A 20,818-nucleotide genomic window follows, 5' to 3' on the forward strand; every position below is an offset into this window, starting at 1 on the left:
ATCTTTGCCCCATTACTTAATCACTCATAATAATGATCGTTATTACCTATTAAAGGCTTACCCTGGGTCAGGTGCATATGTTATCTCATTTCATTTTCACAACTACTCTATGAAGCAGGTACTATTACATTACCCTATTCATAGATGAAAGGACTGAGGCACAGAAAGGTGAAGAAACTTGCCCAAAGCCACACAGCTAGCAATGGGGTAGGAAGGTGGTGGCCAAGTCAAATACAAGTAGTGGCTCCACAGAATATGTGAACGTGAGCAAGTTTTATCCTCTCTGACCCTCAGCTTTCCTTGTCTAGGAATATAATAATTCCTATACTGTGGGACACCTGGGTGGCTTAGTGATTAAGCATCTGCCTTCGGCTTGGGTCGTGGTCCCGGGGTCCTGGGATTGAGTCCCATATCGGGCTCCCCACAGGGAGCCTGCTTCTCCCTCTGCCTGTGTCTCTGCCTCTCTCTCTCTCTGTCTCCCATGGATAAATAAATAGAATCTTTAAAATAATAATAATAATAATTCCTATACCATAAGACTGGAAGCTGAATGAGAGGTCTGAAGACTTCCAAGCATGTAGTATGTGCATAAGAAGTAATCTATCATTATTAATTTTATTTAAATGAATTAACAACAGAAGCTCATTTTGATACAACTAAGGATAGCATGTGAGTGGACTCACTCCTTACCATAAAGGATTGTTCTACAATATATGGTATACCAGAAAGAATGCAGGAGGCAGAAAAGCCATTTGCTGCCTGTGCATAACGGGGCCAGGAAGCTGTGTGACCTTAGGTAAGTTACTCGGGCTTCACTATCTTGTCACCTCTCACCATACAGGGCTGGACCATTTTATCACTGAGTTCCAGTTCCGGTCTGGCTAGCAGTCTCAAATGTGGGTTCTACTGGTTCCTGCCAACAGGATCCTAGTTAAAACTCTCTCTTTATTTGCCTTCCCATTCTCTGGGGACTAAGCCCTCAGAAGTCCTTTGAAAAGTGTTTGTTCAAAAGCGACTGAGGAAGTATATTTAAGAGAACATCTCATCCCTCAAATATGCAGGAACATTCGGCAGGTTTACATTCTTGATACTCTTCAGGAGACCTGTGAACTAGACTAAAAATAATGTTGAAGAACTTAAGCAGGCCTCCAAATGAAAACCCAGAATTTATTCCTCAGCTTTGTCCATAAATGTGGGGGGACCAAGATGTCTGTCCTCTTGTCTATGTGTGCTATTGACTTTTCAGTTGTAGGTTTCATGACAGAATTGAATCAACCTGCATGGAAAAAAGCAATTTTGCTGTATCTGACTACATGCCATACTGCATGGAGAACTTTTGAAATATTTTCCTGAAATTCCCCAAAGCCATGAAAAAATAGTCTTACCAGATGGTGATAACAAACTGGAATTATCAGCATTCTCTGTTGAGGAAAAAGGTTATTTAAAGTTAGTTTGTGCATGAATTTGTAGATGAACATCTTTAACAGGACTGATGTAAAATGAGTTCCAAATGGCTACCAAAAGAGGGCAGTGTATTAATTTACTATTATCTTCAACCGCCTCATCAGTACTTCTCGACTCAATTCTCTACAGACACATCTCTGGTGAAGCAATTCTTCCAATTTAAATGGTGACGGTGCTCTCTCTATTCTGTTATATAATCACAAATATAAGTGTATTTGAACTTAAAATGATGACTAAGAACTTCAATTGTCAGCTAATATTCATTAGAATTTGTAAAAGTAAATGGGTGCCTGGGTGGTTCAGTGGGTGAAGCGTCGGACTCCGTTTCCACTCAGGTCATGATCTCAGGGTAGTGGGATCAAGCCCAACCCCCTCAGCAGGGAGTCTGCTTGAGATTCTCTCTCCCTCTAAAATAAATAAATAAAAATCTTTAAGAAAAAGAAAAGAATTTGTAAAAATAAAGGTATACATCTGCATAAACTAAACTTTCATTAACCGTGCTTCCTTATTAGCACAGCCTTTACGGTATACCTAGTAAGCCACTACTTCTTTCTTAGGAGTTAAACCAGCTCAGATGCCTCTGGGTTTATAACAAGTTTACAAGAACTGCTGATATTTACTTTCCGAGGATGCTCAGATTCCTTAAAAGGGATTCTATTTTTTTCTCTCTAAAAAACAACACACACTTACGGGAGCAACTACAGATAAATTACTGATAAACAAAAAAGAAAATTAAAACCACCTATAATTTCACCACCCAGATATAAATGACATTAACATTTTGGCATATATTCTTTGCTCACTCTCTTTCTCTATGTTTATATGTCTATGTGTATGATATGTATTTATACGTGTGAGAAAGATCATATTACATAATTTGTAACCTGATTTTTCTCATGACAGTATATCTTGAACATTGTTCTATATCATTAAGCAACTTACCACAATAACACTTGTGATCACTGTATAACATTTCATTGACTGGATATACCATTAATTTACACAACAAATTTCACTTTAATGCATACAATTTTTCATGATTATAAACAATGTTGCAATAAATTTGGCTAAATTTTTGCAATACATACTTGGCTGCTTCCTTCAGAAATTCCATGATTTTGATTGCCAAAATGCCCTACAGAAAACAAACCAATTTATACAACCCTCTGCAGCACATGAGTGTTACTTTCCCAAACTCTCACCCATGTGAGGTATTATTTTAAAATTTAAAAAAATGTAATTACAAAGGAATGATTATTTCTATAGTGGGTATCTTAAAACACAATTTTAGAAAAAGAATATGTATGGAGGTGCCAGGGTGGCTCGGCTGACTGGGTGTTGGGACTCTTCATTTCACCTTGGGTTGTGATCTCAGGGGTTGTGGGATCAAGCCCCATGTCAGGCTCCCTGCTGGGCAGGGGAGTCTGCTTGAGATTCTCTCTCTCTCTGCCTCTCTCAAGAGTGCTCTCTCGCTCTCTCTCTAAACTAAATAAATCTTTCTCTTTTTTTGAAGATTTTTTAAAATTTATTTGACAGAGAGAGAGAAAGAACACAAGCTGGGGGAGGGCCATAGGGAGGAGAAGCAGATTCCCCACTGAGAAGGGAGCCCAATGCGGGGCTCAATTCCAGGACTCCGGGATCATGACCTGAGCTGAAGGCAGATACTTAACTGACTGAGCCACGCAGGTGCCCCAATAAATCCATCCTTTAAAAAAATATGCATATTTGGAAATTAAAATTGCACAGTGAAACATAGCTGGTAGGCTCCAGGAGCCCATTTTCCTGAAGTGGTGGTAGGGTACTGATTATTTTCTGGGATCATTAAAATACAATTCTGCTTGAAAACAAGACTGAATGAGTGCTCAAGTTCCCAATTACTCCACAGCCAACAAGGCAAATGTATGCACAATGGTTAGTGCCTTGATGCTTCAATTTAATTGGAGTTGCCTCCTCTTAGTCTCTGTCCTCCAATATCTCTCTCGGGCTACTTTAACATTCCACCAGTTAAAGTGTCTGTTAATGGCTTAATTTTTAAAATACTCTTAGGAGCACCAAGGGAAAATCAGTCATACACACCTTAGTATGAATTACCTCTAACCAGCTGAATTTTTCTGATCATGTAGTAAAGACCTACCATACTGCACCATGTTGAAAAGTACTGGGAAGAATCAATATTCAGTATGGGCTACTCTGAGAATGGCACTTGTCAGTGTGGGTAGGTGAGGTGGAGTGGGCCAGGACTGTGGCACAGGCAGAGAAGAGCATGAAGGCCTGAGGAAGAGTTGCATACCAGGAAAGAGGGGTGGAGAGTGATGTTCAAGGTCAACAGAGGCTTATACTGCTGCCTCTACAAATTTACCAGTGGCTGACCATAGCCGCCAATAGTTCCAACCTCCTACACTGCTAAATCCTCTGACCCCATAGGCAGAGCTGGCCTCTTCCATCTTGGAACCTTGCAGGGCTCCCAGCAACAATCTACACTGATGAAGGGAGGAAATCTGGTTAATAAAAGCCAGAGATTCTCAAATTGTTATTGTCCACTTTTTTTCTTTTGGCATTTTTTTTTTCTTCTAGGGGCCTGATTGCTTAGTGACTAACATTTTATTCATTTTTTTCTGTCTCTCATTATAATACTCCACATCACTCCTCCTGGTCCAAAACAGAGATGTTCCCATAGGCCTTACATTTTCCTGACTATCAGCCTGTTTCTCTTGGGTGCTCTCCTAATTCACTTCCCATTTCTTACAACCAAAGAGGTGGTCGTCATTTCCACTGAGTCATATAGTTGAGCTCCATGCCATTCTTAGGAGACAAAACATTTCCATTGTTACAAGGATTCATAAACAAAGAAAGGAAAAACATTTAAATTTTTCAGATTTTCCTTTGGAAACCTACAAAGAGCACATTTTAAAGCATTATTCATTTATTGAAGTCTCCATTTAAGTCAATAAATAAAATTATTCGGGGTGCCCGGGTGGCTCGAGCATCCAACTCCTGGTTTCACCTCAGGTCATGATCTCAGGGTTGTGGGACTGAGCCCCGAGTCGGGGCTCCATACTCAGTGGGGAGTCTGCTTGAGTTTCTCCCTCCCTCTCCCTTTGCTCCTCCCCACCCTGCTCCCTCTTCTTTTTCTCTCTCTAAAATAAATAAATCTTTTAAAAAATTAATACATAAATAAAATTCTTATGGTCTGTCTATAAAATTTACCCAGTTATGACTCTAGTGATTTTTTTAAAACAAAGTCCATATATTCCAATTATGATGAGCAGGAGTTTGGCATGCATATGCTTAGAATGAAAGCCAAAGACAGCAACTGGAAACTCAAGACACCAGCCTCTCAACAGAGTCTCTTCTCCTCCGTCACCTTCCTGGCACTTTCTTTCAGCTATTGTCACCACCTCCTCAACTCCAATCCCATGCGGCTAAGTGTGGTCTAAGCACTGCCATGTGAACGCCTTGCTGTGTTTGCCTCTCCAATTCCATATATCCCAGAACTCCTCGCTCACCACCTCTCCTCATTTCCATACCTGCTGACTTCTCGAATTTGATAGTGTTGCTGATAACATCAGCCAAATAATTTAAGGTGGAAATCTCAGTATATTAGCTCCCTGCTGCTGCTATAACATATTACCTCCACTGAACTTAGCAGTTTAAGACAAGACGAATGTATGATGCTAGAGTTCTAGGTCAGGAGTCCAATACTGGTCTCACCAGATTAAAATCAGGGTGTCAACAGGCTACATTCTTTTCTGGAAGCTCTAGGGGAGAATCTGTGTCCTGCTTATCTGGGTTACTACAGGATTCAGTTCCTTGCAGTTGTAGGACCAACATACTCATTTGCTTCCTGGCTATAAATTAAGAGCCATTCCCAGTCTAGAAGCTACTCACATTTCTCCGTTCATGCCTCATTCCTCCATCTTCAAAGACAGCAGCAGTGGGATGGAATGGGAGGGGGACTCCTTCACCTGGGGCATCCTTCTCACTCACTCTTCTGCCTTCCTCTTCCACTTTTAAGAACTCCCACGATTAGACTGGGCCCACCCAGGTAATCCGTGATAATCTCCCCATCTCAACAGTCCTTAACTTCAATCACACTTGCAAAGTCCCTTTTTTTTTTATTTATTTATGATAGTCACAGAGAGAGAGAGAGAGAGAGAGAGAGAGAGGCAGAGACACAGGCAGAGGGAGAAGCAGGCTCCATGCACCGGGAGCCTGATGTGGGATTCGATCCTGGATCTCCAGGATCGCGCCCTGGGCCAAAGGCAGGCGCTAAACCGCTGCGCCACCCAGGGATCCCGTAAAGTCCCTTTTGTTATATAAGGTAACATATTTGCAGATCCCAGGTATTAGGACAGGGACACGTCTTTGAGGAGCCATTATTCTTCCTACCATACTCAGAAATCCAGTTTTTTTAAACTATAGAAAATAGGAGTTGCAAGGAACCACCCTCAATGGAAAAAATAAATCCCACAGGGGTTAAGTAAAGGGCGTGGAAACCCAGAGTTTGTTTCAGCAGGAGAGCTGAGTGTACAAACCAAATGTTCACTCTTTGACTGTTACCTCTGACCCCTCCCTTTCCCCCACCCCCTACCTCTATGTCCAGGCATCCTTCCCATGCATTCTTCTCCCCATAACATGGGGCTATTGCAAGGATTAAAGAGAGATGATGTATGTGTGATACATAGAAAACAGTAGTTGATGCTTCCCGTGAGCCAGGCTTAACCCTTATATGCAATATATTATTTAAGCAGCCAACAACTCCATGAGATATGTGAATTCATTAGCATCAATCCATTTTAGTGCTTGAGAAACAGTCCGGGTAAGGTGTACTGGGCCCCACCAGTAATTCACTGTACAGCTGACATTTGAACTCAGGCAGTCCAACTTCAGAGCCTACCCTCTGAGCCTCCATTCTGTCCTGCTTCCAATGACAAACTCTGTAGACCATAAACTAGTATATAAATGTAGGGTATTATTATTAATATTCCCTAATTTCTCCCTCATCTGTCCCTTCTTTCCATGCCCACTGCCAACTTCCAAGCCCAGGTTTTGATCACCTCATATGTGACTGAAATATTAGATCCCCAGAATCTTCTCATTGGAAAGGATCTTAATGTTCTTTACATTTTGACTTCTTGCCCATTGCACAAAGCCCTTCAACAAAAGCATACCATTAGCTCTCAATCCCAATTCGGCTCCCAGGCAAGTTCAATCTTGCCCACATAGTGAGAATCACACCGGAAGTTTTTGAAAGTTTGAATAACTAACCAACATTTAGAAATCAGGTGATTTCAAATGGAATTCCATATTTTCACCCTTTCAAAATTGGGAGTTTTAGAAGATGACCTGTTTGGGTCAGCTCTCTGACCCTCTAAAGCATGCTCTGGCTACAAAAGCCAGTGGAGGTGGCTTTGTCCTCTCTTTATCCTAAAGTTTATTCCTTGACTACACCATCCACTTGCTGTTTGTGGGACATACACTACTGGGCACTTTACTTAACTTTTCTACTGTAGGTCTCAAGTTCTTCCCAACTAGATGTGAAGCTGCTCGATGCTTTATTATTCTCTGGGAATCCAATGCAGTGCCCTGCATCTGGTAGATGTTCAGAAATATTTGGGGACTGACTGATGACATCACTAAGGAGTCTCCATCAGTCAAGGATGAGTCTGGAACCCAGGAATGGTAGTTGAAGAGCAGGAACTTAACACAAATAGTGCAAGGAGGCAGGACCCTAGGATACAAGGCACAGAAGGGGAAAGATAGGGAATGGAGCGGAGAGTAGTGAGACAGAGCCTATGAAGGAAAGACTTCAGAGTATTTCTTGGATAGTTATTATCCAGAATCTGAAGTTTGTCGTAACTGCCAAACACAGCAGACAGATTGCTTAGCAGACCGTACAAATGTGTGCTAAAACGGCCCTTCAAATACGTGTCACGAACAACATAAAAAAATGCAATGATGCTGAGCCTTCACTGCCTACAGCAGTGACCTCAGTAACAGATCCTTTATTGGCTTTTTCATTTTTCCTAATGCTCTCTTCCTGTTCCCTCACTCCTGATTCCTGAAATCCCCTCCCCAACAAACTACCTGCATGCAAGTCAGGAGAGGTCACGGCTGACCGTTTCTGACATTTTCATTTTGCTGCCCATTCTCTGATGCCAGGGGGGTTGATGCTTATTATATCTCAAACCCGTGACTGTTAGAGCACGAATGAGGATTTCCTTCCAACACACGTGCCCCAAGTTGAATGGGAAAGTTAAAGGCTTAATCTTTGAGGAGTGGATCTAAATAAAACATACGACTAGCCCCCCCTTGCATAAATATTTTAGACGCAGCTGAAACTTGTAATCTGGTGGCCGTCCTCCTCTGGATTGAATTACTATTCCATAGAGAGATGATTCAAAACTAGGCGCCACGCCTAGGCACTCATATATGGGAACCCCAAACAAAACAATATTGTTTTGTTATTACATTGGCTCTTCAGGGCCCGGAACAACAGATATTATTCCAAAAAAACGTATTTTCAGATTTTACTACATAACCAACCAAATGAATGAAAACAATTCTCCTTGGCACAGCCAAAGAAAAGTGTTTACTTGAGCTGTGACCATTTCACGTCACACTGCTCAGTAAGTACTCTGACATAACATTTTTATTAAATGATTAATAATGACATCATTAGAGAAAACTTCAGCTGTGAGCTAATGGAACTTCCCAAACAATCGGCAATTCTAGGTGGGCCTTGGTCTTTATTGAACACTTCAGTGAACACTGGCTTTTATTGAACACTTACTAGACTGCCTTACTTCTACATGGAAACACCCCACATACTCATGACACAGAGGACGTTCTAGCCAGACCTCTTCTCCTACTCTCCCCTCACTCAGCCATACAGGTCTCCCTGCTAGTCTTCCAACACAAGGGCCATATTCACCCTTTGCACTTGCTGTTCCCTCTGCCTGGAACACTGTTCCTCCCAAGAGCCCCTTGGTTTATGCCCTGGGCACCTCTTTGAAATTTTGCTCAAATGTCACCTTTGCTGAGAAGCTAATCCAGACCACTCTATTTAAAATCGAACATTTGCCCTCTTTGCCTGACCCTTTCCATCCCTTTATCTCCTTCCATCGAATGCATATGTACATATTTATGCAAGTGTATAATTTTGTAGGTGTGCACACTCATATGCGGTGCTAAGAGTGGGCATCTCCTAACACTTTGTGCCCTAGACCCTTCACTTGCTTCATCTTAGTCCCAGCCCTGTATAATTGGTAAGACTTTTTTTGCCTCCAAAAGCCAATGTTCGCTCCTGTGGGGGCAATATTTCTCCTGGAGAGAATGCATGCTCTAGGTTTATCTCTACTTATTTTCAGAAGAGATGTGGCTTAAGAAAAGCAACTTTTGCTTGGCCGCCCCTCTCCTCCCCAATTCCCACTCCTGTCTAGGATAATTCTGCTGTGAGTTAGGTGACATAGTCTTCCATGCCAAAGCACCTGTAATTTATGGGGTAGCCAGAGTTTCTTCTGGTAGTTTTAAGTGCAGAAGCACCTGGAAACATAGAGGTGGGGGCTCTAGAAGTTAGGGTACAGAGAGTTTTCTAGTCTCTTTCAGTTCTTACCACTCTTTGCCATCTCATAGTCGAGCAGCGACCCCCTTGGCATCTTAGTTTAGGTTGTCTGGGGGTGCAGAGCCCAAGATAATGACTTGGATGCAAAATAGTCTCCCCACTCTCCCCAGCCCCAGCACAGAACAGTATGTATTGTTTTATATAGCTCCAAAATACATGAGGCAGCCAGAGAGGAGGCTGCTGCAGTAGACTGGCCAAGACACGCTGAGAACTTGAATCTGTGCTTGGGAAACTGCCATGAAAAGAGGTTCAACAGACACTCTAAGGTAAGATGAGAGGATGGGGGGATCCCCTGGGAAGTTGGGGTGTGGAGGAAACAGGCATCAGCCTCAACAGTCCATGTGACGTTGCCCTGAATCCCTCAAGCGGTAAACAGGTCAAGAAGCTAGTCTATGAAGCCCAGATAGCCTAGGTCCAAATCCAAGACTTATTAATTCTGGACAACTTCTGTAATCTGCCACTAGGTAACTGGACAACTTCCTTACACCACCTGCACTGCAGTTTCCCATCCAGAAAACAGGGATGAAGATAATCACAGTAGGACAAACTTCATAGGTACCATTAGAGCACCAACGAGCACACACAGGAAACCCTGCTCCCATCCATAATGAACACAATCATGCCCTCTGTTCCTCGTCTTCCACGACCTTCCTAAAACTGAGTTCTCCCTTCTATTGAACAAACCCTCCACTTCACTTTCTTTCCATTTCCTTTTAGTTGCTTCTGTTTTTCAAACACCCTCGGGATCACTTTGGAAATATGAGTAGGAAGTCAAAGAAAGGGTTTCAGGAGATCTGGTGACTCTAATTTCTGTTTCTCAAGCTCTTGCACAAAGTCAAGACCCAGCAAAGTTTCAGAGCAAAAGTGAAAGGCGCAGCCAATCGTGATGTTATTAGGGTGCCCTCTAGTGGGGTGCACAGTCTCCCCAGGGGTCACTGGCTAGCTTCTAAAAATTAACGCTAGTTTCTTTTCTAATTCTAATAATGTGCGTGTATGTAGTGAAAATTCGAAACCACAGAAAAGTAGAAAGAAAAACTTTCAAAAACTACTCATAATCCTTCTGCTCAAAGATAATGTTGGCTGGCTGCAAGGATCTTCAGAACATCTTCGGGCCAGCTGCAGAACAGAAACAATTAAGTAGAGCCTTGGGAGATGTTAGCATCATGTTTTATTTAGAAATATTAACAGATACAAAATTGAGCTCGTTAGCATTCCAGGATGTGTGGTGTCTTGGTGATGTAGTATCACGGTGAGCCAAAGCTGGATTTCCCAAAAAAAAAAAAAGAAAAAAAAAAAAAAAAAAAAGCTGGATTTCCCAGAATTCCCTTTTCTGTATGTTTCTGGATTGTGTGGGACACGAGAGCTTCGTGTGGGAGATGTGGACAGAAGCAGAGCAGTAGCTGCCTCCCCTCGTTAATGTGAGGGGGCTGGGGCCCCTGAGTGGCTCAGTGGTTGAGCCTTCAGCTCAGTATGTGATCCCGGGGTCCTAGGATCGAGTCCCACATCGGGCCCGAGTCCCACATCGGGCTCCCTGCTTCTCCCTCTGCCTGTGTCTCTGCCTCTCTCTCTCTCTCATGAATAAATAAATATATTTAATTAAAAAATAATAAATGAATTCAAGTTAAATAAAACGAAAATCCAGTTCCTCAGTCACGTTTCAAGTGCTCAATAGCCACATGTGCTTGGTGGCTACTGTATAGGGCAGCACAGATACAGAATACTCCCATTATTGAAAAAAAATCTCTCACTGGCTGGTCTCTAGTGATAATAGCCATTTTTAATAGAGTTCTTACAATGTGTCAGATGCCTTACAGGCATCTCTTCATGGGTTAATTCATTTAATCTGCGTGTGGTTCTGTGAGAGATACTGCTACTTTACAGATAAGGAGATTGAACCACAATGACTCAATACCTTGATATAGTCAGAGTTAATAAATGGCAAAGTTAAGATGCCCAGAAAGCCCACAGCCTATAGTCTTCACCGTATGTCAAACTGTGAAGGTCTGAGTGGCCGGGGCTGGCACAGAGGGAACGAATGGCTCTAGTGGGCCTTCTGCACTTGAAGACTCTCTCCTGATCAGATGAGAAGCATCTCAGTACGGACCATAATAGACTCCCCCAGCTTGGACTGTATGAACCTGGGTTCTTATATGATCTCAAGAAGGAAGAGATGCCTACCTCACCCCACCCCCCTTCCAATGGCAGAATGGGAGAGATGTACCAACAACCCTGGTCCAAAGGGTCATAGATGTATTAGTTAACGTAAGACAAATTGCTCACCAATTAAATCCTAAAATTTCAGGAGCTTAAAAAATAGAAGTTTCTTTTCCATACGTAAAGTGCAATCAGTGGTCTAGAGTGGAGAGTAGGGTGGGGCAGAGAGAGGGGCATCTGCTCCATGCAGTCGCTGAGGGGCCCAGGAGGACAGAGGCACTGTCATGTTTAAAACGGAGAGCAACATCCAGCAGGCAAACAGGGAATGAGAGAGAGTGAGGGGAATCAGGCAGGAGATTTGTAATGGCTAAGCCTGGAAGGGGCCAACATTGTTTCTACCCACATCGGTTAGCCAGAACTCAGTCACATAGCCACTCCTAATGGCAAGGAAGACTGGGTAACAGAGTCTAGCTGTATGACAAGGAAGAAAAAAATTAAAGTTTGGTGAGGTGCCAGCCAGTCTCTGCCCCACTGATTTAATTTGAGTGCCATGGAGTAATTAATATCCATTAAACTAATGATGGGGCAAAATTAATGCTAAAATTACTCTGTCCAACCACTACTTTCTCTCTTTTTCTTTGTCATGATATTGACAAGATCAAAAGTCAAGGAATCAATAGGAATTGGAGGTGGAGTCCCTGCCACTTTGAGGCTAAATATATGAATTCCCCTTCTTTGTGACTCCCCTCCCTAGTTTTTTGCTCCCAGCAAACATTCATATTATGATTTTTTCATGACCCTCAAGAGCAGGACTCCCATATGACAAACCACTTCTATAAACAGCTACATACTGGTAAAAGCCACTAACAAAGGCTGAAAGTACGGATATTCCTGTTGTAGCCTACTTAGTTGGAAAAGCTGTATTTTGGGGACGCCAGGGTGGCTTAGTTGGTAGAGCTTATGACATGATCTCCAGATGGTGAGTTCAAGCCTCACATTGGGCAAAGATTACTTAAGGAAATTTTAAAAATTAAAGAAAAAAAAGGAAAAGTTGTATTTTTGAGTTACCTCTATTTTGAGGCCATATCCTTTGCTTAGCTCTTCTGGATAGAAAACCACTAGCAGGGCAGCCCGGGTGGCTCAGGGGTTTAGTGCCGCCTTTGGCCCAGGGTGTGATCCTGGAGACCTGGGATCAAGTCCCACGTCGGGCTCCCTGCATGGAGCCTGCTTCTCCCTCTGCCTCTCTCTCTCTCTCTTTCTCTCTCTCTGTATTCTCATGAATAAATAAAATCTTAAAAAAAAAAAAAGAAAACCACTAGCAGGCCTTTTGGCCTTTGTATATTAGTGGCTCATGTTCTAATGTCTTCACCTTGTATTGTCTTTGGTTTGTCATGAGCATTGAAAGATTGATCTGGAGGTGATCTCCCTATGAATAAAGTACCCAGGTCCATTTATTTCCGATGGATGAATGAGCATGCCTCTTTAACCAAGCTTTAAGTGTGATTAAGAGACTGGGCTCCTGAGGTAGACTTACTTGGGTTCAAATCCTGACTCTGCCTTGAGTAAGTTCCTAACATTTCCCTGCTTATATTTGTGCATCTGTAAAATGTGGGTGATTACTTTGCATAAAATTATATTACATTTATGAAGTATTTTATCACAGTTCCAGCGATAAATTGTAATTGTTATTAATAACAGATTATGATTCTGTGCTTTTGGATAAAGTTCACTTTTAGGTAATAATCTAGTTTTTTTTTTCTTAATGCAAACAACAGATCAGTAACTCATAGAGTGGCATTTAAAAAATCATGAAGCTGGAGCACCAGGGTGGCTCAGTTGGTTGAGTCTCCGACTCTTGATTTCAGCCCAGGTCATGATCTCAGGGTCATGGGATGGAGCCCCGGGTCGGGCTCTGCTCAGCTCAGGGTCTGCTTAACCCTCTCCATCTGTTCCTCCTCCCACTCTCTCCCAATCTCTCTCTCTCAAATAAATAAAATCTAAACAAAAATCATGAAGCTAGTTTCTTTCCAAAATTTGCATGTATATGATTTCCATCTAACCATAAAACATTCTTATCATTCATTAATGATTGATTAGTGGGACTCTCTATTACAACGCTGTTTGTCTAATTCAAATTTCCGTAGCTAGGATGAGAGGAAGGCATCTCCCAGAAAGATCATGGGGTTCCATCTCTGCATTACACGTCATGAAACTGAAGTTCATAGAAATTCATTTCAGAGGTTAAGGAGACTTGAAGATGACCAAGCACAATTTTTTAAATCTAGAAAATTGTTCAAGGTAGTCACTTGGACTAGATATCATTATTTCAAAGTATTTATTTATCCAAATAGGCTGCATGAGAAAATTAGAGTGTGATTTTTTAAAAAAATTATATTTATATTAGTTGTCTATTGCTGATCACAAAAACTGGATACAGTTAAATAGCTCTTTGTTCAACACAAAAATAAGGAAAATTTTTTTCTTAAAAAATTCATTTGAAAGATAGTATCTTTTAGGACTTGGGAGCTCACTGGAAGAAATGAATTACAAAATAGGTCATGGGTAGGGAAAAGACTAGAGGCCAAACTAGTCATCACCCTCAGGCTGTAAGTGAGGAAGCAAACTCAGAACCATGAAGGGATTTGCCCAAAGTTTACTCGTTTCTTACAACTTTTTAAAAAAGATTTGTTTACTGGGCAGCTCAGGTGGCTCAGCGGTTTAGCGCCACCTTCAGCCCAGGGCCTGATCCCAGAGATCCGGGATCGAGTCCCATGTCAGGCTCCCTGCATGGAGCCTGCTTCTCCCTCTGCCTGTGTCTCTGCCTCTCTCTCTCTCTCTCTCTGTACCTCTCATGAATAAATAAATACAATCTTTTAAAAATAAAAATAAAAAATAAAGATTTATTTACTTTATTTGAGAGAAAGAGAGCATCAGTGGGAAGGGCAGAGTCAGTCTTAATAGACTACACGCTGAGGATGGAGCCCAACACGGGGCTTGATCTCAAAATCCTGAGATCATGACCTGAGCTGAAACCCAGAGTCCAATGCCTAACTGTGCCACCCAAGTGCCCCTATTTGTTACAATTTTTTAAGGCCTATTATGTATGCCACAGATTGGAATTATATCCTGGCCTCAAACTCTATGTTTACATTCTAGTGATATTATGCAGGTCACTTGAAAGTTTTAAAATTCTACTTCTAGGGTGCCTGGGTGGCTCAGTCAGTTAAGCATCTGCCTTCAAGTCAAGTTGTGATCCCATGGTCCTAGAACTGAGTCCTGTGACAGGCTCCCCACTCAGTGGGGAGTCTGCTTCTTCCTCTCCTTCTGCCCCTCCTCTTGCTCATGCGTGCTCTCTCTCAAATAAATAAAATCTTTCTAAAAAGGAAAATAAAATTCTACTTCAAAAATATCCCATAACTGAACATTTTTCACTAAGTCAAACCCATCCCTTCCTGCCTGTCCACTAAAACCCAGAATGTTAGACTTTACTGTGGATCTGAATCAGTGTAATAACAAAACATATATCAGGAGCAAGACAAAAAAAGACTATGCAGTTGAAATACAACAGAGTATAAGAATTATGTGTTCAGTTCTTATTCCTCCAATTAATGAGATAATTGTAAGCAATTCTAATTTATTCATCAAAGCAAGACTATAGCCCATTTCATAGTTTTCATTTCTTCTTTAACAAAATTCTATACTATAATGAATACTACAGCAACAAGGAAGTAACTTTTCCTTCAAGTCAGGTGTATTCCTAAAAGAAACTAACACAACTGCCCCAGACATCACTGCAAAAGCATCCTTGACTTATAATGGTGTTTGTTTACAGCACTGTGATCTTATGAACACAAGACTTTTTACCAAGATCAATGTGTTTCTCATTATCTGCTTGAAGTAAGAATACACCTGCATCAAGGTACATTTCAATAGCATGTTCTCTTGGAGTATCAACTTTCTCTCTAATAGATTAGAACAGTGGAACTATTGCTTTTATTCTTTAGATCTCCCTCAATCTTTATCTGGTCCTCTAGGGGTACAAACTCATCTCAGGATGAATGAATATGGCTAAGTTTCAGTCAAAGTCGTATGAAAACCATTTTCAACTGAAAACCATTTTCAACTGCTTTCAACTAAACACTGAAAAAATGGTTAAGGACACAAGTTCTAGAATCCCACTGCCTCCACTTTCTAGCTGTGTGAACTTGGAAGTGACTCAAACTGTCCAAGTCTCAGTTCCCTCATCTAAGAAACAAGGGATTAACATCTGATTGTCACTATTGTCAGGAAACATATGAAGCATTTAAAATGATGTGACATGTAGCATGACCCTTGAACAGCATGGTTTTGAACTGCATGGGTCCACTGACACACAGATTTTTTCAATAAATACAGGCCAGTACTGCAAATGTATTTTCTCTTCCTTATTATTTTTCTTTCTCTTTCTTTCTCTTTCTTTCTTTCTTTTCTTTTCTTTTCTTTTCTTTTCTTAAGATTTTCTTTATTTATTTAAGAGAGAGAAAGCACGAGTGGTAGGGAGGGGCAGAAGGAGAGGGAAAAGCAGGCTCCCTGCTGAGCAGGGAACCTGATGTGGGGCTCAATCCCAGGACCCCGGGATCATGACCTGAGCTGAAGGCAGGTGCTTAACTGACTGAGCCACCCAGGAGCCCCTCCTTATGATTTTCTTAATAACACTTTCCTTTCTCTAGCTTACTTTATCATAAAAATATAATGTATAATGCATATAACATACAAAATATGCATTAATTGACTGTGTATGTTATCAGTAAGGCTTCCAGTCAACAGTAGGCTATTAGTAGTTAAGCTTCTGGGAAGTCAAAGTTATATGCGAATTTTTGGCTGTACAGGGGTCAGGCACCCCTAACCCTCATGTTGTTGTTGTTTTTCAAGAGTTAACTATAAACCTTTGTAAAGTTAACTCTTTTCTTTTTTTTGAAAGAAAAATATTTTTTTATTTTAAGAAAGATAGACTATCTTTTTTTTAAAAAAAAATAAATTTATTTTTTATTGGTGTTCAATTTGTCAACATACAGAATAACACCCAGTGCTCATCCTGTCAAGTACACTCATATTCATTAGAATGCTTTCAGGGGCAAGTCACAGAATACCCGATTAAAAGTACCATAAACACTAAGGACATTCAGTGAGCCCACTTAACAAGAAACCCAAAAGCAGACAGTTCCAGGGTTGGTCCTGCAGCTGAGGGAGACCCAGGTCCTTTCCATCCTTCTGTTCTTTCATCCTCAGCATGCTGTTCATTCAGGGACTCAACGTCTTCAAAATCTCAGGTCACCCACATTTTCCACTGGCACTTGCTACCTCCTCTCAATGTTCTGAAGACAGCTACCACTGTTTCAGATATCAAATCCAGACACAAAATTGTCTGGATACAGCACTATCCAGCAGAACTTGATGATGGAAGTATTCTGCACCTGCACTGTCCAGCCCAGCAACCTCTAGCCCCCTGTGACTACGGAGCACTTAAAATGTGGTTAGTGTGACTGAAGAACTGAATTTTTAATTTCATTCAATTTTAATTAATTTATATTTAACAGCCACATGTGCTGCCTACTGGCGATCATATTGGACAGTGTGGGTCATGAGGAAGAACTATTTCTCCTCGAGTCTCAACTGAAGAGTGGGGAAATTTCTCCCAGCAGATTTTTCCCATTTGTCTTATTGGTCAAAAGGGAGTCACATGCCCACTCCTAAATCAAACACTGACAAGGAACAGTATTTCCACAGTTGGCTTAGAACAAATAGGATTTACTCCTGAGTGATGTGGAAAGAGGTGAGTACCCTATGAAGCCAGGGCTCTGCCAACAAGTAAAAAGCAAGGAATGGGGGTGCCTGGGTGGCTCAGTTGAATGGACACCTGCCTTCAACTCAGGTCATGATCCCAGAATCCTGGGACTGAGTCCCAGGTTGGCCTCCCTGCTCAGCAGGGAGCCTACTTCTCCCTCTCTCTGCCTCTGCCTCTTCCCCATGCTAGTGTACTTGTGTTCTTTCTCTCTCTCTCTCTCCCAAATAAATAAATAAACTCTTAAAAAAAAAAAAGCAAGGGATGGTTGTCATATAAATGATGGTATGTACTACACCACTTCTGCTTGTTTTAGAGATCAGGGATGTGTAAACTACAGCCCACGGTCCAAAGCCCGCCCACCAACTGTGTCTGTAATAAAAGTTTTATTGGTGCAAAGCCACGCCTATTTACATATTGCCTATGGCTGCTTTGCCTACATCAACAGAGTTGAGTAGTTGCCACAGAGACTGTGTATGGCCCAATATTCCAAAAATATTATCTGGCTCTTCATAGAAAAGGTCTGCCAATCCCTGGTCTAAAAGGACATTCCTTATGATTAAAATCACCACTGTTAAGGATCTTGGCTACAGCATAGTCATATGGCCAAAAGCAAGCTCTCTGTGCATGCTGGGGTAGAGGACAGAGTTCTGGAGAACTGCTTTCAGAACTTTGATACTATTTCTTGCTGAATAACTTTGAAATTTACCCATTGCTTTAAGCTTCAATCTTCTCATCAGCTGAGGGAGGATAATGCAATGCTCTTGGCCTATGTCATTGGGGACATGGCGAGATGATGTATGCCCAGGTGCTCTGTAAACCATGAAGACTTACACAAATATCCAGTTGGGTTGCAGCTGCTGCTCATATTTTTCATGTTCAGTATTAGGAGCTGTTGCTACTGGATCCTACCATGAGATATTGGGACTTTTCCATGAAGGGCAAGGCAAGGCTAGCACTGGCAACTGGCTGATTTACCAGTCAGGAAAAACCACTTCTGGAGCTTTTATCAATTTAAAAATCAAGAGATACATTGGCTTCATTATAACTTGAAGAGCCTTTGAAACTACTTTATGTAAAAACAATGTGGTTTAAAAAATATTTTTAATTGTTTCCAATTTCACATTAAGATTTTTGAATAGGAGGGGCACCCTGGTGGCTCAGTTGGTTAAGTGTCTGATGATTTCAGCTCAGGCCAGGATCTCAGGGTCCTGGGAGCAAGCCCTGCATCAGGCTCTGCTCTCAGCGAGGAGTCAGTTTGAGGGTCTCTCTCTCCTCTCTCTTCCTCCTCCTCTAAAATAAATAAATATATTTTTAAAGAGTTTTGAATAGAAGAGCAGCCTTAAAATGAGATGGCCAAGGGATGCCTGGGTGGCTCAGCGGTTGAGCATCTGCCTTCAGCTCAGTGCGCGATCCTGGGATCCGGGATCCAGTCCCACATCAGGCCCCTTGCGGGGGGTCTGCTTCCCCCTCTGCCTGTGTCTCTGCCTCTCTCTCTTCTCTCATGAATAGATAAATAAATAAAAATCTTTATTTATTATTATTATTTTTTAAATAAAAATCTTTTTTAAAAAATGAGATAGCCGAGATGAGTGGTTCTCAGTTCGAAGCAGACTCCAAGGATCCATGGTAACCCAGGACAATGTATTAGGAATCTGAAGACCGTCCCTACCGGGTAATTGAACTCACAGAATGTGAAGAGTGTGAAGGAATCCTAACGTGCAATCAGCTGACCCTCTTTATCATATGGAGGAAAGGAAACCATTCTGCAAGGGTAATTCTAGCCAACGGACAGCCACTTCATTGAGGTCTATGCAAAACATTAGAGGAGTAACCTATGTTGTACAGGAACTCATTAGGTTTAGATGAGGGTAATGCTGGTGCTGTAAGTTAAAGGGAGAGGCCCGTGTTTTAGAGTATCTCTAGGCTTTAGACGAGAGTCACAAATCAAAACCAAACAACCAGAAATTATTGAGCACTTACTATGTGCTAGACTATGGAGGATACAGAAAGGAAAAAGTTGCCACCCTTACCCTCAAGGACCTCACTAAATATTTCTTCATACCTGAAAAGATAAAACCAGAAGGAGGAGCAGAATTCAGGATATGATGATCACCTTCAAAATCCATAGCAGAGTATCCTAACACATCTTAAGTGTTTAAAATGTATTCATTTTAGAGTTAGTTTAAAATTCATAAATAGAGTTTAGATGTACAAACAATAGCAACAATAAACAAACACAGACACACAAAAAAATGTTCCTGAGCTTCCTTTAATGTCTAAGATACCTCCATTCCAGAGGTATAAGAAAGGGATCCTTAAACCTGATTATTTAAGGTAGCTTTCTCTCTTTTGCTCTACAATGATCTCCAGTTAAATTAATGTCTTTTAGATAAATGCACAATTTTTGTTTAGCCTCCTCTTCCTTCTGGCAATCAAGATGGCTTCCAGATTGGGAATGGGGTGCTAGTGTCCTTCTGGCAGCAGGGAGAGGGCGCCCAGGTCTGTGAGACCACTCCGTGTTGAGCACTGGATTCTCAATGGCCTCTCCAGAGATCTCCCTCACCCTGTGGGGTCCCTGAGTATCCAGTTGGCATCCACCACTGAAGGCTGTGTCCACTGCACCCATGGTCTATCCTCTCAGTAGCCCACCCTGGCCAGGGGTGGGGGGGCCCTCTCTTGCTGACCCAGGTCCCCTCAGGTCTCACCTCTGAGTGTCTGTCACATTCTTCATCTGGACCCTGGTCTAAATTGTCCACACCATCACTTTCACAGCCCTGTCCCTGCACCTGGTTCACAACACAGCTACCCACAAGGAACATGAGGGCCATTTAGAATCTCTACCCTGCCCACAAGAGACAAGAAAGACTTGAAAGAGACACTGTCTCCAGCCTTCTCTCTACCTAAAGACACTATGTCACCATCTCTCATCTCTACCATGGGCCCCATGTTGATGTACAGGCTGCTATGAGCTCTGACGAGGAGTTCTAAGTGGAGAGTGGGACACAATGGCCTCTACTTTCAGTTTCCCCCTCAACCAATCCAGAGCCTTTACTGTTCCCTGTTACCACTTCTACCTGCCAGGGAAAGAGTCAGGGCCTACCAGAAGTGGCCCAGTGCCCATGTGGGGGTAGTGGGAATGTGGGAGGCTGTAAGGTTGGCTGGACATCAGATCAATGCCATGGTATTTATCATCTCATTTGCACAGAGTTGAGAGAGGAGTACAGCACCCGGTCTGGTACTGGAGGACTAAGCCAAACAAGACAGGTTCCTTGCCTTTTAGGAGCATGATAGTCTACCCTCCCATAGCTTTACCATGTGCTGCCTAAGTTAGAACAAAGACTTGGATGGACAAAACATGAGAAGGTAAGAGGAAACAAGATAGTGAGGTTTTAGAAGAGGGGAATTATAAAGGAACCTATCACTGGAAATGCCTGCAGCATAGAAAGATCTAGGCCCAGACCAGAGAGAGAAAGTTGGGGATTATAGCTCATGAGCTCACCAAACTGGCTCAAATGTGTAATTGTTTCCAAATGGGGAAGACAATTCTGCAAGGATGAAATTATAACCATCTTCCACTATTATGTCATCTCATCCTCTGGAAAATAGTTGTACCTAAAAGAAGACCTCCTTCAAAGACAAAAAAAGAAAAAAGAAAAAAAGGCACTGGCACAGCCCAGGAGAACTGGAGGCTAGAGAAGTATAGTTACCTATCAAAGCTCATGTGGGCCTCGGGTAGACCAGGGATGATTCCC

The 20,818-nt window shown here is 42.0% G+C and overlaps 1 protein-coding gene across 5 annotated transcripts in view; it reads right to left on the bottom strand.

Annotated features, from left to right (window-relative positions):
• Nucleotides 1-20,818, bottom strand: part of ADGRG2 (adhesion G protein-coupled receptor G2) — a 130,112-nt gene that overhangs the window by 44,542 nt on the left and 64,752 nt on the right. For all 5 annotated transcript variants that reach the window (XM_038586984.1, XM_038586988.1, XM_038586987.1 and 2 more), the window contains one exon: nt 1,386-1,421. In XM_038586984.1, coding sequence (XP_038442912.1) covers nt 1,386-1,421 — 36 coding nt within the window. The remainder of the gene's footprint in view (nt 1-1,385; nt 1,422-20,818) is intronic.

This window comes from Canis lupus, chromosome X, assembly GCF_011100685.1.
Source record: "Canis lupus familiaris isolate Mischka breed German Shepherd chromosome X, alternate assembly UU_Cfam_GSD_1.0, whole genome shotgun sequence".
In the NCBI taxonomy this organism is placed as follows: domain Eukaryota; kingdom Metazoa; phylum Chordata; class Mammalia; order Carnivora; family Canidae; genus Canis; species Canis lupus.